The sequence below is a fragment of the Physeter macrocephalus genome, chromosome 11, assembly GCF_002837175.3.
Source record: "Physeter macrocephalus isolate SW-GA chromosome 11, ASM283717v5, whole genome shotgun sequence".
Lineage (NCBI taxonomy): Eukaryota > Metazoa > Chordata > Mammalia > Artiodactyla > Physeteridae > Physeter > Physeter macrocephalus.
In genome coordinates this window covers 182,039,304-182,055,840 of record NC_041224.1, presented here as the reverse complement: position 1 = coordinate 182,055,840, position 16,537 = coordinate 182,039,304, and the positions used below count along the sequence as shown (strand labels likewise).

Genomic DNA, 16,537 nt, shown 5'->3' with positions numbered 1-16,537 from the left:
CCGAGCCCCGATTTGTGTAGGAGGCGGCATCTCCTTTGGGACCGCGAACAGCGCGGCGGCGGCGCACCGATAGGAGGGGACCACGGCGGTGACCTCAGGGGGCGCCCCACCCCCTGGCTCCTGACACCCGGCGGGGCTCGGGCGAGGGGAAGCCGCTTTGCGGCACCCAGCACCACTCTGCCGGCTCGGCGGAGCCCTTAGTGGATCTGCCGCCGCCGCCCCGCCGCCCCGCCGCCCCGCCGCCCGAGGGTGCCGGGAAACGTGCGCCGGGTCCAGACGCTGGCAGGAGGAGTCCTCCGCCGCCTTTAAATCCTGGACGCCCCCGGCACCCCCCCACCAGCCCCACCCCGCGGCTCGGCCCCGCCCCCTCATGCATATGCAGGTACGCGGGTGACGAATGGGCGAGCGAGCTGTCAGTCTTGTCCCGAACTTGTTGGCTGCGGGCGCCGGGAGCGCGGGCGCGCAGAGCCGAGGCCGGGACCCACCATCGCCACCGCCGCCGCCGCCGCCGCCGCCGTCATCACTACGAAAATAGAGCACAAATGGACATCATTTAATCCGGCTCCCTGGACCCCACTGGGACTCGGTTTGACTTCAGTTCGTCTTTTCTTTGGTGGGGTTTAAGTCTTGAGAAAATGTGCCCCAGAATGAAGACTCCAAAAAGGATGCAGTAGATTCGGGGTGGGGTCGGGGGGGGTGGCGGTGGAAAGAGGTTTGAATCCGGTAAATGGTCAAACTGTACCTGTCAGGTTGCACCCGTGTGACTTCTTCGTCGCGTTTATATCCCGATTACAGACACTTAACCTCCGACTGGGGAGAGGCTCCTGCACGAGGGCGGCGGCGGCGGCGGCGGGCCGGCGGGCGGGGTCGAGGAGGCGATGCGGGCGCGGGGCCGGGGGCGCCTGCCCCGGCAGCTGCTGCTGCTGTTGGCGCTCTGCGTGCAGGTGAGCGGGGGCGCGGACGGGGCGCACCGGGTCGTCCCTCGGGGCCGGCGGCACCGCCTGCGGGCGCCGCGGTTCGGAAGCCCTCGAGGCTGCGCGGCGGCTGGGGGCGGGGCGCCCCGGCTCGCGACCCCGGCCCGCGCTTCCCTGCGCTCTCTCTCTGCCTTATTTTTAGGCGGCGCGGCCCATGGGCTATTTCGAGCTGCAGCTGAGCGCGCTGCGGAACGTGAACGGGGAGCTGCTGAGCGGCGCCTGCTGTGACGGCGACGGCCGGACGACGCGCGCGGGGGGCTGCGGCCACGACGAGTGCGACACGTACGTGCGCGTGTGCCTCAAGGAGTACCAGGCCAAGGTGACGCCCACGGGGCCCTGCAGCTACGGCCACGGCGCCACGCCCGTGCTGGGCGGCAACTCCTTCTATCTGCCGCCGGCGGGCGCCGCGGGGAACCGGGCGCGGGCCCGGGCCCGGGCCGGAGGCGACCAGGACCCGGGTCTCGTCGTCATCCCCTTCCAGTTCGCCTGGCCGGTACGTGCGCCCCCAACCCCCCTCTCTCGGCGCCCGGCCCCCAGCCCCGCCCTGCCCGCCGCCCCTCGGCCCCTAGGCCTCCCGGCACCTGCGGCCCCGGCCGTGCGTGCGAGCCGCGCGCGCCCGGACCCGGCGGGTGGGGCCGGCAGGGGGCGCCGCGCGGCAGGCGGACCCCGGGCGCCTGCTCCGTGGGGCCGGGTCCGCGCCCGGCCACGTGGGCGCGCGGGGGTCGCGGCGGGGCGGGGTGGCCTCGGCCCGCGTGCACGGCGGCCCGCGGCGTGTGCCTGCGTCGCCCTGCGCGTGTCTGTCTGGGTGGGGAGGCGCGGCCAGGCGCCTCGGGCCCGGGCAGGCCGCGGAGGCATGTGCGCAGCGCGTGCTGGGGCTGGTCTGGGGCAGGCCCCGGCGGAGCCGCCCGGGCCCTCGGCCAGCCTGCGCCCGCCCTGCAGTTTCCTGGATGCCCGGGGGTGGGGGTGGGGGTGCAGCTCCGGCGGGCGCCGGGGGACCTGGGTCTGGCGGACCTTTGGCACGTGTGTTGGTGGCAGCCTTTGCTCCTGGCCCAGACCCGCGGGGAAGGTTCAGTGGGCCCTGGTGCAGTGATTCTTTGTCAGGTTCCTTACATTTTACAGCCTTGGGTTTTTAGTTTTATTCGGTGTTGGAAGGGGGCTTGGGGCTGGCCTGTCAGGCAGGAGCTTTGGGCCTGAGCATGTTGGTAGGGATGTGGTTCATCCCCGTGGCTTGCAGGGAGCTGTGGTTGGGCAGGTCAAGGCCTCCTGTTGCCTGATGTGGCCTGAAGCCGCGGGGCCCCGGTCCTCCCAGGTCTTTGTGCTGCATGCATGGAACTGGGTGGGGGCAGGGATGAGAGAGGACCCAGTAAAGTGGGGCCTCGGTGGGCAGGAGCAGGTCCCCGCAGCTGGGGGTGGGTCTGGCTGTAGCAGGAGGCCAGGCTCCGACTGAGAGGCTGTTCTTTTGACTAAGGACCTCTGGCTGGACCAGCCAGCGGGAGCCAACAGGAATACGTCCATCTGATGTCTTGGTCCTGGAAGAGGCGGGGCGTTGAGGCCGGGCTGGTTGAAGTTGGGCCCGACGCCCTCCTCTCCCACTCGGCTCTGAGCCCTGTGCTGGCATCTTCTCCTCAGCCTAGGCCGGGGGCCTCCCCTATCCTATTTACCCCCCTTCCTGACCCCTGGCTACAGCCCCCTGGGGTCACAGCCCTACCCCCACATACCTGGCAGGCCTCTGGGGTCTCCCTTGACCCCGGGGCCTCAGGTGGGGAATGTGTCCCTGGGGTGGAAATGGCAGGGGCGGCCTGGGAGGCCCCGGGCGCCGGGATGAGCCCAGCCCCCTCGCCCCCGCAGCGGCGCGTCAGGCAGGTCTGAGCAGGGCCCGCAGCCTGTCATCTGCGCTTGGGCTGGAGCCAGCATGGTTCGAAATCGCTACCTGAGGATGTGTTTTCGGCTCGAGTTGGCAGCAGCGGCCGTGGGGGCAGGGAGGCCTGGAGGAATGTGGCGGGCCAACGCGTGTCCCTCAGGCGCTCGGCCCCGCTGGCCGGCCAGGGGTGGAACGGGACGGGGCAGGCCCTGGTGTCCCCAGGCAGGAGCCTGCAGACTGAGCACCAGGTCCTGGGCCAGCTCACCTCCCTTCCTCCTGCTCCCAGCTGGATCCTCCCGGAGGGAGCAGGTGGCCCACCCTCTGGTCGGGGGTGAGGCTGGGGGGGTAGCCGTGTGCTTGGGGGGCTGCTCTTGTCCTCTTCTCCCTGCCAGTAGTGTGGCCTGGCTGCCAGGCCTGCAGCCGGTGCGGCGATGGCAGCGCACTGGTATTTCCGCTCGGCCGGCAGCAGCCCTGGGGCCACACTGCCTCTGCCTGCTGCAAGTCCAGCTCCGTCCCGTGAGCTGGGGTGAGTTGAGCTGGAGCGAGTTTGGAACCCAGTGTGCCCACTAGGACCCTTGACCCTGAGCGGAGAAAGCGAGGACTGTGTTTGGCGCCCTGGGGACGGAGGAGGGGGCCGGGCCTTGCCTCGGGGCTTCAGGTGGGAGGGCTCCCGTTCCGGACCCTAGAGTAGGGGTGTGAGCAGGGCCTTGAAGGTGGCTGGAGGTGCACGGGTGTGGGGAGCCGCCCTCCTGCACCCGGCCCAGGCCCCTGGAGGGGGAGGACCGGCAGCTGGTCTGGGCTCTGCACCTACCCCAGTGACCCTCAGCCAGCCCCGAACGCCCCCCTCCGCCGCTGCCCCAGGCCCGGTTGGGGCACCCTGACCTGGCCGCACGGGCCTGGGTCCCTGCGCTGTCTACCGCCTGTGGTTTCAGGTTGGTGTCGGGCGTAGCTTTCTGGAGAGGGGCGTGTCTAGGGTCTCGGAGGTGCGGGAGGTGGGGTCAGCCTGGGTGTGAGGCCTGCCTCTTCTCTCCTCATCCCGCCCCACGGATGTCCGTACGCGTCCTGCTGGTCCCCCCAGGAGGTAGGTGATGCCCTGTCGGCCCCAGTGCCTGGCCTGCAGCTAGCAGGGCGGAGGCTACGTTTGGTCACGTGAGTGTGCACGTGCGCACACGTGTGAGTTCTCTCTGGGTGTGGTAGGTGGCCATTGGGGGTGCCGGAGGGGCCAGGTGGCGCTGGCCAGTGGAGGTGCAGTGTGGCATCGGGGGCCCCGAGTGAGGGGACCTGCTGCCTAGTTAGAGGCCACACCTGCCTACTTGGTTTACGTTCTGGTACCTGGGACCCCGGGACCTGGCCCACAAGTCGAGGGCCCCGCTCCTGGAGCGAGCCCTGCGGGTTCGAGGGGGAGGCTATGCGTGGTGGCACGGATGGGGTGTGGCCGCTCGTGAAAGCCAAGCTGGAGTCGTGAGGAGAAGCGAGGTGGGCCTAGGCCCGATCGCGTTTCTGACCGTGTAGCCAACCTGAGATCGTGGGCCGGAGCAGCTCCTGGGACCTGGCCGCGTGGTGCAACCGTGTGGTCTCGTGGGGGCGGGACAGGGCTGCAGGGCTCAGTGCCCAGCCTGGCCTTCCGGCTGGCCTAGTCTCCCCCCTTCCTCGCTGGCTGCCCAGCAGAAGGCCGGAGTCCCCTGCGGGGGCTGCGATGTGCTCGGGGTGGGCGGGGCACTTGGGCCAGTCGAGGGCATGCCCACCCAAGGGGGAGGTCTGCCGGCATGTGAGCACGGGGCCCAGCCTCCCCACATCCAACTGCCAAGGGGGCTTGTCAGCGGCACGAGCCCTCGTCCCAAGGGGGGCCAGGCCAAGGTCTGCGCCTGGGAGCGCCTAAGCTGCCCTGGGTGGTGTGTGGCTCCACCCTCCGTGTGCTCCCGACACCCAGGGAGCTGGGGACTGGGGTGGGGGGCTAACGTGGGCCCTGGCCCCTCCCCCACACTGCTCCCGGGGCCTCCTGCGCCCCCTTCCTCTCCGTACCTTCCCAGCGGGGCCTGGGGGTCCTGCTCAGGCGGGCCTTGGCAGGCCGCACCTACTCCGTGCCCAGTCACTTGCCTCGTACGTCAGGGCTCTTGGTCAGGGCTTTGATACTGGGGCAGCAGGGTGGGGCTCTCGGGCAAAGTGGGGACGCCGGGGCGGCTGCACCGGCCAGTGGAGGGAGCGCTTGGATACGGGCTGGGGCTTTGTCCCTGGGCCTTGAGAGGTGGGTCGGGGAGCAAGGCTGCAGCGTGGCAGGAGGGTTTGGGCAGGGGCTCCGCGGAGGGATTGTGGCTTTCAGGGGTTCCCTCAGGGGTAGTGTCCGGATGAGGGCAGGCTGCACCAATGAAGGGTTTCTTGGTGGAGACAGGCGTCTCTAATCCTCAGGCCTGGGCCAGGGTCCGCGTCCCCCCAGAGCCCAGGTGCGCCGGGGTCCTCATCCCCCAGGCTGCCGTGAGCCTGGTGTGACCAGGGTCGACCTGAGCGTGGGCTTTGCGGTCCCGCGACGTGCGTGTGGTGAGGTGTCGGGAGACCGTGGGCTGGCGGCCCGCAGTGGGGTGGGAGGGGCGCGCCCAGGCAAGGCCCTGTCTGCTCCTTGGTGCGGAATGGGGGCGTCTGGCTTCCCTTGTGGGGAGGCCGGCGGTCCGCTCCTCTGCCGGGGCGCCGGAGCCCGGCGCCTTGACGGGGGGCGGCCCCCTCCCCTCCCTGTCGGGTGACAATGGAGGCAGAGGCTTGGGCCTTTCTAAAGCTCCGGTTTCAGGAAACGTATCTGTGCTTAGAGCTCCTGGCGCCGGCATCAAGCTCTGCTCCGTGGGGGGCCGGGCGCTGATGCAGGGTGCTGTGGGAGAGGAACCAGGGTGGAGCCCGTGGACCAGGGCAGTGGGTCCAGGGTCTGTGCTAGGCCTTCTTGGCCTGGGGTGCCCTGGGCCGTGGGGTGTGGTACATCCGGCCCCACGTCTGCCCTGTGCCATTTCCATGTCTTTGGGCGGCTGCCCCATCATCCTCTCTGGGGGGTCAGACCAAGGGTTTGGACCTGGCCTTGGGGGTGCGGGTAGGTCAGGGCGGGCTTTCTGGAAGAGGTGTGGCTGGGTCTTCAGGGACTAAGGCCAGCCGGCTGGGTGGGCCTCTCGAGGTTGGGCAGGCTGGTGGCCCAACTGTGCCTGGCCAGGGGTGTTCCTCTGCCTGTTTACTAGGGAACCCGCCCCCGGCCCCTAGCTGTCATCGACCCTGCCCAGGCACCCAACCCCCAGCCCGGTCCCTGGGATGACAGGGCGCCCTCCGAGGCCTCCCGTCCGGGCCTGGTGCCTTTCTCCTGTTCTGTAGGGCTCTGGCGTCGACAAAGCCCTGCCGGGCCCGTGGGCGGCAAGGCAGCAGCACTGGAACGAAAGGTTGCCGTTTGCAGGAGGGAAACTGAGTCCTAGAGGCCAGTCGGGAGGAGGAGAGGAGGTGGAGGCCCAGTACTGGTGCCGCCCCACCCACTGGCTCAGGTTCTCTCTGGATGACTTCCTGCCGTCCAGGTGTAGGGAACCCAGCTGGCGGGCGGTGGGGCCCTTGCGGGTGGGCGGGCAGCACATGTCCCCGCGGGAGCAGGTAACCGGAGCCCCGGGCTCTGGCGAAGGTGGCGGTAATCCTACCTGAGTGGCTGGCGTGGGGTTTCCTGGGAGCCAGGAGGCGCTCCCTACTCCCCGAAGCCCAGGTGTGGGGAGGTGGACTCCGGCTGCCCCAAGGGGTGAGCGCCCCGTGGGATGGGCAGCCCGGCCTGGGGCGTTCCTCCGCCTGCCCTACTGGGGGCCTTGACCGCCGTGGTCCCGCCCTCTGGGGCGCAGCCCACGTCAGCTCCCTGCTTCCTCCTGCGTCCTCCCTTATAGCCCGTTCTGCCAGGTGGCCAGCACGACTGCTGGAGCCCCCTTGGTCTCTGGCCTCATTCAGACCCACCTGGCAGCCACCCACTTTGCTCCAAAGCGTTAGCACCAAAACTGGCACAGGGGCTGGCAGCCCCGCAGTCTGACCCTGAGACCCCTGTTCCCACGTCCCTGCTCTTCCAGCCCGAGGCCCTGCCACGTGGCTCCTGCTTGGGACGCTTCTTCCCGTACTCTGCAGCCTCAAGCCCAGAGGCACCCTCTCCGCGGCCTGCCCTGACCCCCTTTTAGAACAGCAGCTCCGTGGCCCGCTGACTCACCCGTCCGCCAGGGCAGAGGTTCCGGTCCCCGGTGGCAGAGCTGTGCCTGGTGCATACTCGGACGGGTGGATGGATGGATGGACGGATGGATGGACGGATGGATGGACCAGGGAGTGTGGCCTAGGGGGGAGCTGGACGCTCCGGCTGTCACCAGGGGTGGGAGTGGCCAGGGGAAGGCTGGCCTGAGGGCGGCGTTCCAGGAAGAGGGCTGGAGCTGTGTGTGCAAAGGCCCAGGGTCAGGGTGGGCGTGCTGGGTACCTGTGAGGAGGGCGCATGCCACGGGGAGCCCCAAGAGGGCTGAGCAGTGGGGACATGTGGACAGAGCCCTGGGGGTCATTGGGGCTCCTGTGGACGGGGGTGTGGAGACCCCAGTGTCTGCCGGGAGCCCTTTTGGTGGAGATGGGCAGCCTGGGCACGGATCCCGATGGCCTGGCAGAGGGCAGGGGCAGGAGTGAGGGAATGGGTTTCGGGGAGAGTCAAGAGGTGGGACTGAGAGCCTGGGGACAGCTCTGTGGGGGCAGGGGGCGGGGTTCTAGAAGGATGGAGGATGGTTCCCCACTTCCTGCTCATGCTTCTTGGGTGGGTGTGGGTCCTAGGCTGGCGGCTGTGAGCGTGAGCTCCTGCGGGCCATCCGGGGGTGTCTGGGAGGCAGCTGCTGGGGGGCTGGGCTCAGGGCAGGGGCGGCGGCGTAGGCGAGCTGAGTGAAGTCGAGGGTGGGCACGTGTGTCCTGGCTCTGAGGCTGTGTCGTGGGGGGGCGGGAAGAGGAAGAGCAGCTGGAGGCCAGGGGCAGGGGACTAGGGGAGGGCCCCGAGGGAGGACCACGCCTGGGTGGCCGGGGGCTGTGGGCGTGATTGGATGTGGCAGGCAGCCGGGAGCCGCCTGGGGCCGGGCGTGGGGGCCGGCAGAGCCAGGGCCGAGTGGGGCGGGGTGCCGGCAGGCAGCTGCAGGGGCTGGGAGGTGGGGTGCCGGGGGTGGGGAGGAGTCTGGCCTCCCCAGGGCAGTAGCCCCCGGGCAGGAAGCCGGCCAGCCCGTGGTCCCAGAGGTGGCCCTGTCCTGGGAGCCCCCAGCCCGGGTGGGGCTAGGGCTGGGTGGGTGGAAGTCAGCACCTTCGCGGCTGGTCCGAAGAGGGGGCCGGGCAGCGCGGAGCGGGGAGCCACAGAGGGTCCCGGGCGGGGAAGAGCTGGGCAGGGAGGGCTGGGGCGAGGCGCGAGCTTGTGCCTGGGAGTGACTGGCTGTCTTCACGGCAGGCGGGGCGCTGGTGTCCCGGGGCTGCTCAGTGACGTCACCCCATCACTCACCCCGTCGTTTGCCTGGCGCCCGAGGGCCGGATGGTCTTGGGGGCAGGGAGGGGAGAGAGCGTAGGCCGAGGCTGCCTTGGGCAGTCCCTGGGCCTCGGTTTCCCTATCTGTGCAGCAGGGGCCGCTTTCCTGGTCTCGGGTGAGGCGGGCCAGCGGGGCAGACATTCACTGTGTCGGGGGGCGGGCGGGCGGCACCAGCGCTTGGGCCTGCCCCTGCCGCCCCTGGCCTGGTGACGGGGCGTCGTCCCTCCCGGGCAGGCTGCGGGTGGGACCTCCTGTTCCCCACGGTGGGTTGGGCCCCCGTGAGCTGCCGGGCGGACTCCCCCTCAACCCCCTCTGGTCCTGGGCCACCCGGAACCCCTGTCTGCGGCTGCTCCAGCCGCGCCCGCCTTCTGCCCGCTGCTCCGTCTGGGTCACTCTCCCTTCTCTCCGTCCTGACCCAAGCCAGTCGGGCTGGCCGGTGGGCCACGGGGCTGCGGGAGCCGCGAGCTCACGCCCGCCAGCCTTCGTGACCTGGAGGGGCAGTCTCCCTCCTCCAGGGGGTCATCTCGGGGTCTGCTGAGGAGACCCCTCCTCGGAGCCGAGGGGTAAAGTGGGGGTGTGGCCGAGGCACGGGGGTGGGGTGGGGGGGCTGGGGCGGGGCCTCGGGTACCTGACGGGCCCCTCCCTGTGTCCGCAGCGCTCCTTCACCCTCATCGTGGAGGCCTGGGACTGGGACAATGACACCACCCCGGATGGTGAGTTAGCCCCGGCTGGGCGGACCGCTGCCTGCGAGGCCTTCCTCGGGGCGCTGGGAGGCTGACCCCCCTCGCTCACGGAGACCCACGTAGCCAGCTTCCTGGTCCTTTGCCTGCTGGGGACAAAGGCCCAGGTGGCAGGAAAGCTGCCTCTACCCTGAGGATCTTTGTGCTGTCTCCCTTTTTGCCCTGGCTGCCAGGAAGCTCTGCCACACTTGTGATTTGCTGAGCTGCACATGCGCTGCCCTCCTCCCCAGTCTCGGCTTCCTCTGTGTTTTTCTGATGGGCGTGTGTCCTCGCCGAGGGCCCGTACCTGGGCCTCCCCGGTGCTCCCGTAGCCTCCTGCTGATGCCCGAACCCAAGCCTGTTCTTTTGAGGCCGGGTCAGTGGCACAGCGGAGTGGTTCGCTGCTGAGAGCCCTCTCTGGCTTTCTGAGCCCCTCTCTGCCCTGGAACCGTGGGGCTTGGTGGCCCTCCCCCGCAGGATCCCCTGGTGGCTGGCCGACCTCGCACGGCGTCTGTGGGGCCCTGTGGTGGTAGGGCAGAGAGGTTTTCTGTGGACAAACGAGGAAGAGCATCTGCGTGCGCGGCAGGAGCAGTAAGTGCCAAGGCCCTGAGGCAGGAGTGAGCCCGATGCGATTTGGAGAACAACATGGGGCCCTTGTGGCAGGGGTGGAGGCAGCGATTAGGTCAGCAAGGCTGGGGCCTGACCCAGCGGAGGCTTCGTGGGCTGGCTTTCTCCTGGAGCAGGGTCGCTCGGGCTGCTGCGTGGACGGTGGGTTGCAGGGCCGGCGTGGAGATGGGTGAGGAGGCTGTTGTGTGAACCCAGGTGGCGGTTGGGGGTGCTGGGACCAGGAGCAGCCTGCGGGGTGAGAGGGGCTCCGGTCGCTCTAAAGGTCAAGGCACGGGGCTTGCTGATGGGTTGGACGTGGTGAGAGCGGGTAGGGGTGGCCTGAGCAGCCGCAGGGCCAAGAAACCGTCAGGCGGACGGGCCGGAGCACAGTTTGGACGCGCTGCGTCTGGGGGCAGTGTCACGCGGGCAGTTGGATGCCGAGGCAGACCGCGCCCCTGGGTCCCACAGGTGACAATGCTCTGGGGACGCAGAGGGGCCGGGCTGGAAGCGGCGGTCAGCGGGACTGGGCGGGCGTGGGGACGGGACGCCCAGGGCAGGAGTGTTCCCGGAGGAGGGCGGCGATGGGTCGGCCCAGGGAGAGACGCTTCAGGGAGGGGCCTGGCCTTTCCTGTAGCTCGGGGGTGGGGGGATGCACGGCATCCTTAACCTCTTATTGCAGACTTCCCCAAACTGGTACAAACGTGTAGGGAGACGTACCACGAGCCCTCTGCCTGTGGTTGCCAGCTCGGGGCGCTTCCACCCACGCGGCAGCTTGGTTTGAAGGGAGGCCCAGCCATCGGGTCGCTGGATCCGTGCGTGCTCGGGGCCGAGAGAGGCTTGTTTTCAGATGGGCGGTAGTGAGCCGTACGGTCGCTGCTGGGAAGGCCTTCAGAGAGAGGGGGTCCCGGCAGGGGCGGGAGGGTGGCCAGCGACGTCCAGCAGCGAGGGGTGGGCGTGGTGCCCGGTGGGGGTGCCAGTGGGAGCAGGGCTGCGGGGCACAGGCGGGGAGGGGACGCCCCCGCCCAGCCCTGCCGGCCCCGCCTGCGTCTGGGGAGCAGGAGGCTCCTCTAGCCCCGCGCTTCCTGTGGCGGCCCTGCTGTCCCGGCTCTGCGGCCCGAGGCCGCTGGCCGCGTGGTTTGGCGGGCTGTGAGCCTCCGAGGGGGATGTGGCGGCTGCGCCGGCTGACTCTGCCGCCCCTCCAAGAGGAACTGCTGATCGAGCGGGTGTCGCACGCGGGCATGATCAACCCGGAGGACCGCTGGAAGAGCCTGCATTTCAGCGGCCACGTGGCACACCTGGAGCTGAAGATCCGCGTGCGCTGCGACGAGAACTACTACAGCGCCACCTGCAACAAGTTCTGCCGGCCCCGCAACGACTTCTTCGGCCACTACACCTGCGACCAGTACGGCAACAAGGCCTGCATGGACGGCTGGATGGGCAAGGAGTGCAAGGAGGGTGAGTGGGCTGCGCGGGGCCACGCGGAGGGCTGTGGGGCGCCAGCCGGAGGCCCCCCCCCGGGCCTGCCTCAGGGCCGTGGGGCCCGTGCGAGGCTGGCCGCAGCGGTGCCTCTCCGATCTGATCTCTCTCTGCAGCCGTGTGTAAACAAGGGTGTAACCTGCTCCACGGGGGATGCTCCGTGCCTGGGGAGTGCAGGTGAGTGCCAGGCGCCTGCCCCTTCTTTGCCCTCCAGGCACGCTGGCCCCCTCGGCGGGATTTGGCCGAGCGCCTGCTGTGTGTGCGGCGCTGGGGAGCTGGGTGTTGGGGCCGCCGTGAGTGGGGACACGGGCCCTGCTCCCACGCGGCTTATCATCGGCGCGGGGGCGCACGCTGCCTCAGAGCCGGGGCGAGGGCAGGGTGGCGGGGGCCTGGGGAGGGGGCGCGGCCAGGGCCGTTCCACGTAACTTGGTTGGGACGGTCTTACACAAGGGGCAGAGGCCGGGGGGCGGAGAGCCACCCTAGGGCGGGTGTCTGCAGCACAGGAGGTGCAGAGGGCACAGTGGCTGTGCTGGTGGGTGGAGGACCTTGGTTTGAAGGGAGGCCCAGCCATCGGGTCGCTGGATCCGTGCGTGCTCGGGGCCGAGAGAGGCTTGTTTTCAGATGGGCGGTAGTGAGCCGTACGGTCGCTGCTGGGAAGGCCTTCAGAGAGAGGGGGTCCCGGCAGGGGCGGGAGGGTGGCCAGCGACGTCCAGCAGCGAGGGGTGGGCGTGGTGCCCGGTGGGGGTGCCAGTGGGAGCAGGGCTGCGGGGCACAGGCGGGGAGGGGACGCCCCCGCCCAGCCCTGCCGGCCCCGCCTGCGTCTGGGGAGCAGGAGGCTCCTCTAGCCCCGCGCTTCCTGCGGCGGCCCTGCTGTCCCGGCTCTGCGGCCCGAGGCCGCTGGCCGCGTGGTTTGGCGGGCTGTGAGCCTCCGAGGGGGATGTGGCGGCTGCGCCGGCTGACTCTGCCGCCCCTCCAAGAGGAACTGCTGATCGAGCGGGTGTCGCACGCGGGCATGATCAACCCGGAGGACCGCTGGAAGAGCCTGCATTTCAGCGGCCACGTGGCACACCTGGAGCTGAAGATCCGCGTGCGCTGCGACGAGAACTACTACAGCGCCACCTGCAACAAGTTCTGCCGGCCCCGCAACGACTTCTTCGGCCACTACACCTGCGACCAGTACGGCAACAAGGCCTGCATGGACGGCTGGATGGGCAAGGAGTGCAAGGAGGGTGAGTGGGCTGCGCGGGGCCACGCGGAGGGCTGTGGGGCGCCAGCCGGAGGCCCCCCCCCGGGCCTGCCTCAGGGCCGTGGGGCCCGTGCGAGGCTGGCCGCAGCGGTGCCTCTCCGATCTGATCTCTCTCTGCAGCCGTGTGTAAACAAGGGTGTAACCTGCTCCACGGGGGATGCTCCGTGCCTGGGGAGTGCAGGTGAGTGCCAGGCGCCTGCCCCTTCTTTGCCCTCCAGGCACGCTGGCCCCCTCGGCGGGATTTGGCCGAGCGCCTGCTGTGTGTGCGGCGCTGGGGAGCTGGGTGTTGGGGCCGCCGTGAGTGGGGACACGGGCCCTGCTCCCACGCGGCTTATCATCGGCGCGGGGGCGCACGCTGCCTCAGAGCCGGGGCGAGGGCAGGGTGGCGGGGGCCTGGGGAGGGGGCGCGGCCAGGGCCGTTCCACGTAACTTGGTTGGGACGGTCTTACACAAGGGGCAGAGGCCGGGGGGCGGAGAGCCACCCTAGGGCGGGTGTCTGCAGCACAGGAGGTGCAGAGGGCACAGTGGCTGTGCTGGTGGGTGGAGGACAGGGGGAGGGTGGTGAGTGGCGGGGGGGACCTAGAAAAGAAGGAGAGGCTGCTGCAGGCTTGAGCAGAGCGAGGTGGGGTGGACGGACCCGAGCAGCTGCTGTGTGGGAGGGGCCGGGCCGGGGAGGGGGTGTGTGACGGTGACGGTCCAGTGGGAGGTGGAAGGGTGGGCAGGTCCTGCAGACGTCCTGGAGTGGAGGAGTGGGGGATCGGGAGGACCCCAAGCCTTCTGTACCCTGTGCCACTGGACACAGGGGTGGGCCCAGGCGCAGCAGGCAGGGGTAAGAGTAGCAGGTGATGTGGAGGTGCCCTGCCCTGCCCTGGGTTTGTGGGGAGAGGCCTGGCCCGAGACACGGGTGGGCCCCTGAGGCGTACGGGCGGTGCTGACAGCAGACGGGGGCCAGTTGGAGAGGAGAAGAGGTCCAGGAGCCAGTCCCAGTCTCCTGCTGGTGACAGTGTGCGACGAGGAGCTGGCAGAGGCCGCTGCCACGAGTCAGAGGGAACCAGAGAGCGAGGGGTCCCCGCAGCCTCATGCAGACAGTGGCGGCCATCGGAGACCTCGACTGGGGGGAAGGTAGAGCTGCCGGCTTGGGCAGGGTCAGGCGGCTGTGGGAAGGGAGGAGTAGATCTGCCAGGTAGTGAGCGCAGAAGCGGGGGGTTGGGACAGCTGGGGGGGCGGGGCCGGGGTGTGGAGCTGGGGGGTTTCGAGCAGGGCTCTCTAGGGTGTGTGAGCAAGGGTGGGTGCGGGGGGTGCACGAGGACGGCCCGGGAGCTGGGCCTGGGGGACCGGGTGGACGCTCAGGGGCGAGCCCCCGGGGGGGGGCCTGCACGTTGGCAGAGGGATGAGCAGGTGCAGCGAGTGAGGCCTCTGCCCCAGCCTTGTCTCACTCGTCCCAGGACCCCTTCTGGAGGGTGGGTTTGCTCCCAGGTGTGTGTTTCAGGTAAGGGCGCTAAGCAGAGAAGTTTAGTAACTCCCCTGTTGAGTTTGGACAGGGAGGGCAGTGTATGGGGGCTGGGGGCCGGGACGAGGGGTGACCCTCTGCTCATCCTGTGGTGGCTTTGGCCTGGGAAGTGGCACGTGGAGCCGACCCGCCAGTCCCAGGGCAGGGAGGCGGGCAGGCTGCCCAGGGGCAGGCAGGGGGCTAGGGCTGCACCCACCCGGCCACACACTCTGCCGGGTGTCAGACAAGTTGCGTGGATCTCCAAGCGGCGTGGGGAGCACGGTGCCGGTGAGAGGGCGCCTGGGGGCCTGGCCCAGCGTGGGTTCATGTCTTGAGGGACGGGCACCCTCAGGAACCAGATCCTGGGCGGGAGGCTGGGTGCAGGACTGCCCTCTGCCCTGGGCAGGGCCCTCCTCTGAAGCCGTGCCCTCTGCCCTGCCCTCTGCCCTCCCCTGAAGCCCTGCCCTCTGCCCTGCCCTGTGCCCTCCCCTGAAGCCCTCCTCTGAAGCCCTGCCCTCTGCCCTCCTCTGAAGCCCTCCTCTGAAGCCCTGCCCTCTGCCCTGCCCTGTGCCCTGTGTGGTGGGCGTGAGCCCTGGGACTCCGGGCAGACAGGTCCCCACCTGGGTCGTGAGCGCAGTGGGGCTGGGTCGCAGCCCCGCACGCCCGGGCCGGGCCCGTGGGCAGCGCAGTCCTGGGGCCGCGCTGGCGGCTCTGGGTGGCCGTGTGGGAGGGGGGTGGGAGAGGCCCGCCCTCCACTGCAGTGTGGGCTGCGCAGGAAGGCGCGGAGCGGGCGGGGCTGCGGCGCGGGACTCTCGGGACAGGAAGGTAGAGCCGCCGGCTTGGGCAGGGTCAGGCGGCTGTGGGAAGGGAGGAGTAGATCTGCCAGGTAGTGAGCGCAGAAGCGGGGGGTTGGGACAGCTGGGGGGGCGGGGCCGGGGTGTGGAGCTGGGGGGTTTCGAGCAGGGCTCTCTAGGGTGTGTGAGCAAGGGTGGGTGCGGGGGGTGCACGAGGACGGCCCGGGAGCTGGGCCTGGGGGACCGGGTGGACGCTCAGGGGCGAGCCCCCGGGGGGGGGCCTGCACGTTGGCAGAGGGATGAGCAGGTGCAGCGAGTGGGGCCTCTGCCCCAGCCCTGGCTCACTCGTCCCAGGACCCCTTCTGGAGGGTGGGTTTGCTCCCAGGTGTGTGTTTCAGGTAAGGGCGCTAAGCAGAGAAGTTTAGTAACTCCCCTGTTGAGTTTGGACAGGGAGGGCAGTGTATGGGGGCTGGGGGCCGGGACGAGGGGTGACCCTCTGCTCATCCTGTGGTGGCTTTGGCCTGGGAAGTGGCACGTGGAGCCGACCCGCCAGTCCCAGGGCAGGGAGGCGGGCAGGCTGCCCAGGGGCAGGCAGGGGGCTAGGGCTGCACCCACCCGGCCACACACTCTGCCGGGTGTCAGACAAGTTGCGTGGATCTCCAAGCGGCGTGGGGAGCACGGTGCCGGTGAGAGGGCGCCTGGGGGCCTGGCCCAGCGTGGGTTCATGTCTTGAGGGACGGGCACCCTCAGGAACCAGATCCTGGGCGGGAGGCTGGGTGCAGGACTGCCCTCTGCCCTGGGCAGGGCCCTCCTCTGAAGCCGTGCCCTCTGCCCTGCCCTCTGCCCTCCCCTGAAGCCCTGCCCTCTGCCCTGCCCTGTGCCCTCCCCTGAAGCCCTCCTCTGAAGCCCTGCCCTCTGCCCTCCTCTGAAGCCCTCCTCTGAAGCCCTGCCCTCTGCCCTCCTCTGAAGCCCTCCTCTGAAGCCCTGCCCTCTGCCCTCCTCTGAAGCCCTCCTCTGAAGCCCTGCCCTCTGCCCTCCTCTGAAGCCCTCCTCTGAAGCCCTGCCCTCTGCCCTCCTCTGAAGCCCTCCTCTGAAGCCCTGCCCTCTGCCCTCCTCTGAAGCCCTCCTCTGAAGCCCTGCCCTCTGCCCTCCTCTGAAGCCCTCCTCTGAAGCCCTGCCCTCTGCCCTCCTCTGAAGCCCTCCTCTGAAGCCCTGCCCTCTGCCCTCCTCTGAAGCCCTCCTCTGAAGCCCTGCCCTCTGCCCTGCCCTGTGCCCTGTGTGGTGGGCGTGAGCCCTGGGACTCCGGGCAGACAGGTCCCCACCTGGGTCGTGAGCGCAGTGGGGCTGGGTCGCAGCCCCGCACGCCCGGGCCGGGCCCGTGGGCAGCGCAGTCCTGGGGCCGCGCTGGCGGCTCTGGGTGGCCGTGTGGGAGGGGGGTGGGAGAGGCCCGCCCTCCACTGCAGTGTGGGCTGCGCAGGAAGGCGCGGAGCGGGCGGGGCTGCGGCGCGGGACTCTCGGGACAGAGGCTCTAGGTGAGCCCTAGCCGCCTCTCTCCCTGGCCTGTGGGTGAGGCCCAGCTGCCACCCGTGGCTCAGGGCTCAGGTTTCAGCGCAGGACAAACCCCCACCGGATGCTGCTGCGGAGATGGCCGTGCCTTCCTGCCGTCTCCTCCCTGGGCTTCTGGGGCCAGGAAAGCTGGGGTGGGGGGGGCCTGGAGAGGGCTGCCCCACCCAGGGCCGAGACCACGCCCGAGGGACCCTCGTGCTCCCTGGCAGGGGTCCCCCGGAGGGAGGGTGGGGGGTGGGGGGGTGTGGCCCAGGCCGGCACACACACCGCCCCCCCCCCACCCCC

General features: G+C 70.0%; 1 protein-coding gene across 6 annotated transcripts in view; it reads left to right on the top strand.

Moving 5' to 3' along the window:
• Positions 1-842: 842 nt before the first annotated feature.
• JAG2 (jagged canonical Notch ligand 2) overlaps positions 843-16,537 on the top strand; it is a 27,226-nt gene continuing 11,531 nt past the window's right edge. For 3 of the 6 annotated variants that reach the window (XM_055088764.1, XM_055088766.1, XM_055088765.1), the window contains exons 1-2: positions 11,749-12,386; positions 12,524-12,584. In XM_055088764.1, the coding sequence (XP_054944739.1) occupies positions 12,095-12,386; positions 12,524-12,584 (353 nt within the window). In that variant the 5' untranslated portion in view covers positions 11,749-12,094. Of the gene's footprint in view, positions 945-1,116; positions 1,468-9,011; positions 9,070-10,884; positions 11,137-11,273; positions 11,335-11,747; positions 12,387-12,523; positions 12,585-16,537 lie in introns of those variants that run through there. The other 3 variants (XM_055088767.1, XM_024130992.3, XM_055088763.1) reach the window with 2 other exon arrangements.